The 8,237-nt window shown below is 38.0% G+C and overlaps 1 protein-coding gene across 1 annotated transcript in view; it reads left to right on the forward strand.

Annotated features, from left to right (window-relative positions):
* Nucleotides 1-624: 624 nt before the first annotated feature.
* LOC136827607 (DBH-like monooxygenase protein 1) overlaps nt 625-8,237 on the forward strand; it is a 25,220-nt gene continuing 17,607 nt past the window's right edge. Inside the window, exon 1 of the mRNA XM_067085082.1 lies at nt 625-826. Coding sequence (XP_066941183.1) covers nt 626-826 — 201 coding nt within the window. The 5' untranslated portion in view covers nt 625. The remainder of the gene's footprint in view (nt 827-8,237) is intronic.

The following is an 8,237-nucleotide window of genomic DNA, read 5'->3' on the forward strand; positions in this document are numbered from 1 at the left end:
GTTTTAATGAAATTCGATGTAGTTTTTAATCCATCACAGTAATCTGGTTAATTGTGAAAAATATAGGAAAATAGTGGTACTCCTTAAATACTTGCCGAATGATCGTAAATAGATATGCATGAATAGCTGAGGCTAGATTTGTATGGAATCCGTGACATTCTATTTCAAAATCAACTAAGCAGTGTTTGTGTTCTGAAATAAGATGAGCGAGAAACGCTGGCATGGAAATTATGTGATTATAACTTTTACCTGTAAATACTTTGTGTTTATTTCAGCATTTACGATGCCTGCTTTCAATTATTCCCTCCTATAGATTTTTACTTGTTTGTAAAATGGTTTTAGATAAGCGTGCAAGCATAACGCGCGTCTCTTCAAAATATATTACATTGATTTCCCTATAGGACAAAAGTATCAGTTGCTTTCGAAAGCAGCTTCAATAATTCGGCGTTTTTTTTTAGAGAAGAGCGACAGATAGAGAGAAAGAATTTGGAAACGAAATCATAAAGCCATTAAGGTAAGAAGTTTTTTTTCCTGAATTTCTGAGAGCTCATTTGAAAGACGCCTGATTTTCCTAGCACGAGTGACAACGCTCTTCATGTCTTTTTCCCTCAAGGGGCTGCCGATCATGGTGTCGACAATTTGTCTGTTTCTGGTCATTGTCTCGTGGATGGAGGCAGCAGTATCCGAAGACATGAATTTAAGGTTCGACATGACGGTGCCCTTGTCTGGATTAGGCGACAACATTTCCTTAGGCCATTCTCACCAGACTGTGTTGGATCCTGGGGGAATATTCACTGTGCTTTGGACACCGGATTTGAAGAAACAAGTAAGTCAGATTTCTGAAACACTGTTTTTGGCAACTTGAGAAAGATGCTGTGGAAATGACCTATAGAAATCACGTGCAGTTAAAGAGGTTTAGAATGTTGACTTGTAATTGTCCGTAAGTGCCACACGGTGCCGCTAGGCTTGGCTAATGAAGAGTAGTTTGTAAAAGAGATGTAAATCCGCTAATTATTTCTGCTTTGACCCGTGCTATTCATTTTGCAATAAACATCAATATTCGACAAAGCTAGAGGCTTAGGATTCATCTAAACGGTTTAACTCTGGCGTTTATAGCAGAAGCTTACGTAGGGTATAAAATCAAGTAAACCTCTCAAAATAAAGTTTTTCACAGTAGTAAATAGGTATTTCTTTCAAACCGCTTCAAAGGAGAACTTTACTGTCATATTCAGTTTCTAAATTGTGTTTGTGAATGACTGAAAAGCCTTCAGTATTAGACCATGATGATGAAAGAAGCTGCGATATGAAAATTTAAAAATTACTAAATAAGACAAATAAATTGAGGAAAAACATACAGTAGTGTATTTCATGTAATACAAAAAATAAAAGAAAGATACAGAGAATCTAGTCGTCTTTGAATTTTAGCCATTACTTCTGTTAACTGTTCACAGTTGCAGATCCACACGATATCTCATAAACGAAGTGATGCACTGCAGCGGTAGCCTATCTCTATTGTCATAAGAGGCACAGCGTAAACTGCGGCCCCATTTCAATATCCAGCTCTAGATACACAGTTCCCGTTATAACTTGATAACTTAACTCAGTTGTTGTACTGGAGTAAAGACGCTTTTTCAGCTCCTGGTTCAAAGAGATGCTGAACAATTTTTTCTTCGTATTGTTATAAGGTATTGATTTAACCAAATGTTATCATCAGGACGGTCTTTTCGTTTATGCCCGTTTCAGGTAAGTTCTGGCCAGGGTTCGACTCTCTATCAAAGATACCTTGGAAATGTATGCTATTTCGAATGACACAGGAGGCACTGGCACACGAGCACGTTCTCTGTCTTTTTCCAGCTTGCTTCAGGACAACGGAAGACCAATAAGACTATAGTAACTGGAGCCACACATTTTCACGCGCTCATGACAGAGCCTGTGCAACACTACGGTACCTCAATATAATCATAATGAATTCAGTTTCAGAAAGTAATAATGTTGAAAAACTGTATCGGTTACTTGGTACCAAGATGACAGAAGGCGTCCTCATGTAACTTTCCTTTCAGCTCGGATTTTATAACAGGTTGTTTTAAAATAACTAGTACGATTCTGAAAGCTAAGTTTTGAGGGATATTGAGTGATTCTGCGATTAATGCTTGACTTATCTAGTTATAAGTAACGTTGCTAGTTATCACCCTGACCATGTGTGAAAAACTGCTCAATTGATGCCAGTCCTATACTTCTAGCAGGTCTGAAACTGACCAATATTTGTTTTAGAATTTAAAAAAATTAAGCCCGCAATAAGTAAGAAACTGAGAATGTTTTTTCGTGAAAATAAGTCCTAGATACATAACGGCACACGCTGTGGAGAAAGAGCAACTAAGTCAGAATGCACAAGGGCTGACAACTCTAAAGGAATTATTTCTCTTCCATTTAAAAGATTTCAACTACTATTAATCGTTTCAACGCGGCAGGTTCAGAATATCTGCATAAAATAATTTGTTAAGCAGTCACTGTAAAATCTTTTTTTTTTTTTTAACGTTTGGGATACAAGCGTCTTCGCCTATCTTGTGTTAAACACTAAGTATAATATAATGAAAAGTTCGTCGACAGATTTTCTTCCTCGAGTTAGTCATTTTACTTGGTGTGGGAATATTCACTCGTCAGGTTCCGATAACTGCAACTGGACCTAAAGGGAATCGTGTGTTTAGAGAAAACAGCTTTTTTTTGCTTATTGTGTAAAGACTATCAGTCTTTTGTGTTCAAAAGTAAGCTTCCGATTTCCATTGACCTTGAAGAAATCTCTTCAAAATATTTTGTAAGTTATTTTACGGAATGTTTCGGATACTTTTCATTTTCAGTCACTTCCCGAAAGAGATATACATAATCATGTAGTTTATACGCGTCGTTCTGAAACTTCTAGGAGAACGTTTCTTGTAGACAACGATTCAGTTTCTCCAGCTCTGCTTGTAAGTGGGACGAAAGTATAACAAAGCTTGTTTTTATCTTCTCGAATCTTTGGGTCAGGTTCATAGAATCCGCTCTCTGCCATGCGTCCATCCATGTATTGTATTCGGGTTGGGTGACTGCTAGCATAAAATGACTTTCAATTTCTTCTTCCCTTTTTCAGTGATAGAGCTCAGCCGAGTTTTCCATATTTTGTCAGGATACTGACATAGTCCTAACTCTTCTGAAATTAGAATAGCAAGGAACACGTAACATCTTCCTCGGCACCAACAAAATTTCTTTTGTCATCTCTCTGGTCACTGGAATTTTCCGGTGCAATCCTCCGAATCCTCTCAGGTGCAAGTGAGGCAGGACAAAGGAGGAAGATCCTAGCATTTACTCTTACGAACTGATGACGATTTGGTTCTTCTCGCGGAAAGGAAGTCTAGTCTGGACGCATAATTTATGTCAAAAACTTTTTTTTTTTTTACTTTGCCTCTGCAGATATGAAGCTTTATGAGAAAATTGCCACGGTTTCCCCAAGCTAAATTTGCACTTGAATATTGTTTATGGCAATCTGAGAGCCTTTGAGTGTACCTGATTGTTCTAGTAATCACGGATGAACTCTTCCATAGATCCTTTGCTAAAGGCATCCGGTCAACCCGCCGTGATGGCCTCAGCCAAATGTTTTGGATGAACAGCTTTGACAGGACGGAGGAGACCAAAACTCCATCGCCCGCCTCGGCTAAGTGTAATGTCTCTCACTTTAGGTGTTACAATTGATAGTAGGCAGAAGTGGCTGTTCTTATAACTTCTTGATTACAACATAACACAAGTCACATTCTGGAATGGAAGTTTCATAAAATGAAAAACCCTTGGTAACATTTAATTTTTTACTCATATGATTTTGCAACTGAATTATTACGTGAACGAGGGTCATAACAATAGATTTACAATAGTCTAATGTCGAAATTTTACCCGTAATCTTTTCATTTATCGCCATTGTTAAATTTTTCGTTTTCAGTATTTTTCTCGTTCGTTTATATAAAATATGAAAAGAGATGAATGATGAATATGCATGGGAGGAAAAGGAAGTGAGTGACTTTTGTTTCGTTTCTTGAATCTTATGTTTACTGTAACATTTCTAAGGTTTCCCATTTATTTCATACGTTATTCTTTTCAAAAAATGAACTGTTTAAACAAAAAGTGATATATATGTACAATAAAAGACTCGCACATATATTTTCATATGCGCGCGTGACACTACATACATAGTTATATGTATTACTGCGTGAATGTAAGAAGATTTAACGTCATATCCTTCTGTCATCATTGAGAGAGGCAAATATTCTTGGCGTTGTTGGGAACGCGACCAAAAATATAGACGTTGTCCTATTGTCGCGTTGGGTTTGGTTCTGTTTTGCTTGTGAATGAAAGCTTTAGTACTTGTTTTTCTGTTCTTTACTGACCCCCGACGAGCTTGATAACTTATTACTAGCGAAGATAAATTCAGTGTGGTTGACTGCCCGGAGATAATCCTCCCCTGACACAGCTGGGCCCTCCGAAACGTATTCGGTGAGCATGACGAGGCATCTTAATTCACGAAAGGGAACAATACACACAGAGAACAGAGATTCGAAGTGCAGCAGCGCGCATTAGCGTCAGCAAAAGATCGGATCACTACATCATAAGCATTCAAGTTCCATTGATTATGAGATCTGGATCTCCAAAAGGAGTTACCGGATCACACCGATATGATCCTCCTGAAGGACACGTTCCTATACTTTGACATCCTTTTGAAACATGTTTAAATATGACACATACCGGAATACTGACCTTTTCATTTTTGGATATTCAGTGAGATGTTGTCTCTCCCTGTTCTCTTTGCAAAAGTTTATTAAAAGAGAATTTCTGTGGCTAAATCTGCAATCGAAGGTCCTTGATGTCTTTCTATTTCTTATGACACTTGGCATTGCAACTTCTAAGTTGCTGTCAGAGAATCCCCTTAATCTAGATGAAATTTATTTGCAAACATTGTTGAACAAAAAGTGCTGATAAAATAGTTGAACAACGGAAATGCATCATGAACTGAAAAACTACGGATAAGATGCAATGAGTGACAGCACGCTTACCAGGTAGGCATAATAGCAATTACGCACTATAAAAATAAAAAGATGGTGAAGTGACTATATCGTTCGTCTCTGTTATTTTGTAAGAGTCCTGAGGTCCACACCAGGCCTTCTACTCCTTTTCATATCTTATCGTACATAGGCAAAGGCATGCCATAGCGTGAGACCAACTGAATCTAAAATGACCACCACCGACGTCATGTTATTAAGGATGTGACAGTCCTTAGTATTGCCTTAAACGGTTTCCACTGGGGAGGTAAGACAAATAACAAAGCAGTTTTGTAAGAAGCCTCAGGGGAAACCAAATATAGTAAGTGGGATACACTGACCTAATAAAGTTTGTTAGAATCAATATGGAGGCAATGAGAAAGTGGTTGGGGTGCATGGCTGATTAGTCATAAAGATCGTTTAATCAGTTAATGGGTGGTGGCGCTAATGGTAGCTGCCTGAGATTTACTAGAAGTTTTTCTAATTAAAGTCAGAGTTGAGGACGCATTATGCCTGTGTGACTGCTTGATACAGTCACAAAGGAGTTATGGATGGAATGTAGACGTTGCATTTACAATGTTAGTTGGTGGCAGTAAAGATAAACTACCTGAAAATGCTCGTAAGAGGAGAAAGTAGAAAGTGAGTGTTTACATGAGTGAGCTCATGAGGTGAAAAGGGAGCCAGAAGGTTAACAATGAATGTTAGTAGGTAGGGTGAATAAATGGAAGTCGTCAGGTCATAGAGGAAAACGTGAGTAAATGTTTGAGGGTAAAATACAGTAGAAGAGAAACTTGGAATGTATGGAAGGCCTCTTGGCCCAGTTCTGCTTTATCAATGCAGTCAGTGGTGTAATTGAATGTCAAGAAAGAAAATAGGGTTGAGGCTGCTGGGATGATTTACCTTCACAGTGAATGCAGAACACGTAAGGCTGGGACGGTGAGGTATGAAGAGATACAATGTGCAGAAGTATGTATCATAACACACAAGAGCTGGTTTGATTAGTAGAGTTCAGTAGGTGGTAGGCTGCTTTAAGAGGTGCACAGTTCTTATATTTTGGACAAACGAAGTGTTGGACTGAAGGTTTGGAGACGAGTGTAATGAAACAGTCTTAACATCCAAGAAGGGCAAGAGCCCATCTGTGATGGAAGCGAACATCACAACATATAAAGGGCAACATGCTACTGATGAGGCCTCTCTGGTTGTTTATAAATCAGCTTCGAGATTAGGCAAGTTTCTGCATAAATTTTCATCTATAATAAAGTAATTACATGATGAATTTGATGTAAAAGTAGTCTTTCTTGTTTGTTTGTTTATTTTTCCAATATATTTTAAGACACCCCCTGTAGAGCAGGGGTTCCAAACTGGGGGTCATGACCCCAAAAGGGCTCATGAGCCCCTTTTCTGGGGGTCATGGAGGGTCTAACTATGATTAGAATGTTAATAAATCAGTCATTGTTCATAAACATTGATAAAGATCAATGGAGATTTTATTTTTCTCTCTGCTGTGATTAATATTTAAAATTTTAAAGTATATCTGTGTCATTTAAAATTAGTACGATTTTAGAAGGCTCATAAATGTGGGGCTCATGACAGGTTTGGTACTACTGTAAGGGGTCACGTGCTAAAAAAGTTTGGGAAACACTGCTGTAGAGAGAAACACCGCACTGGTGAAAAAATGGGCACATGTGTAATGTTCATGTAATGTACATCGTCTGCAATGAATTATGGATCTCCTTTTTCTGAAAAGTTTATGATGAATGTTTTTCCAATTTCTGAGTTGTCTGGTAGTTGGTGTTTGAAGTATTGCTGCATATCTTCTCGAGGTTAGTCCCTAATGTTAGGAAAACAAACAGAGCATTGGGTAAGCGAAAGGGAGATTGTTGCGGTATATAGACGGAGAAGCAAAGAATGCTGGATTTCAATAGACTAAAGGATGTGGTACGTGAGTTGAAGAAAATGGTCAAATTAGTTGTTATTTATGACTAAGAGGTAAATCTTCGCCTTAGTGTTTCAGATATACTACTAGATATAAGGGAGAAAAACCTGTATCGGCCAAGCAATAGGGAAACTGATTATCCTCTCTAGAGATTGCTTGTTTCAACAGTAGAAAAAGATTTTGACGTCATACGGAGTTCATCATTAAATGGAACAGACATACGGAGACTTAGCGATGTTTCGAACTTTACAATTCATGTGTCGCAAGACTTTCAGAGGACGAATCCCTGAACGCAATTTCAAGTTCATATTTCTGTAAGCAACACGTTCATCGTCCTTTCCAGCGCAATTTGCTATCGCTGTAACAGGCAGGTATTCGTTCGTACGCCAGTCAAATTGGCTAAATTTCTATCGTTTTTTCCCCCAATTTGAAAAGGTACCTGGTGCAGCGAAGCCCTCCACATCTGGAACACAATTATCCTTTGTTGGAAAAGATTGAGAAGTCCCGACCTGGCCCGCACCATCGCTCGAGGTTAGGTGGCTCTTGCAACAGCGAAGTGAAATGGATTATACTTTCCTTTCACTTCTTTTGTTCAGAGATGGGCTGGTACTGAAAGTCTGCAAGCATGGTTGTAGTTCGCTTGAGAATATGTGCGGTTGTTTATGTGCTTGCACGTGTAGGTGCTGTGCGTATCCAAACGTGGTCCCTTTGACATCACTCAATAACAATAAGGAAACTGTGGGGGTGGATTGTTCTTTACCTTCTTTTCTTGACTTTCACTATTTTCATATTTGTTTTCATAATTCGTTCTTTATTTCTCATATTGGTCACCTAGTCTGTCTTGGCTTATAAAATAAAATCAAAGGCATCTTTTTCCTCAGCTGATCATTTTCAGTGATGATATCCCATGATTGTCAAGACATGACCTGATCATCTGAGGCGAGACGCTGAATGCATACTCTTTTGCAACGAATCCCGACCGAACTTGTTACATCCCCTTCGGAAAAGTTATGACACGGCTCTTCCAGAAATCTCACATGCATAACTGATGCCACAAACATTTTTTACGTTCTCGATAACCGCTTGATTTACTTCTTGAAACGAAACGATCTTTAGTAACAAGCAACAATGAAACAGATATATATATATATATATATATATATATATATATATATATATATATATATATATATATATATATATATATATATATATATATATATATATATATATATATATATATA

The sequence above is a fragment of the Macrobrachium rosenbergii genome, chromosome 42 (assembly GCF_040412425.1).
Source record: "Macrobrachium rosenbergii isolate ZJJX-2024 chromosome 42, ASM4041242v1, whole genome shotgun sequence".
Lineage (NCBI taxonomy): Eukaryota > Metazoa > Arthropoda > Malacostraca > Decapoda > Palaemonidae > Macrobrachium > Macrobrachium rosenbergii.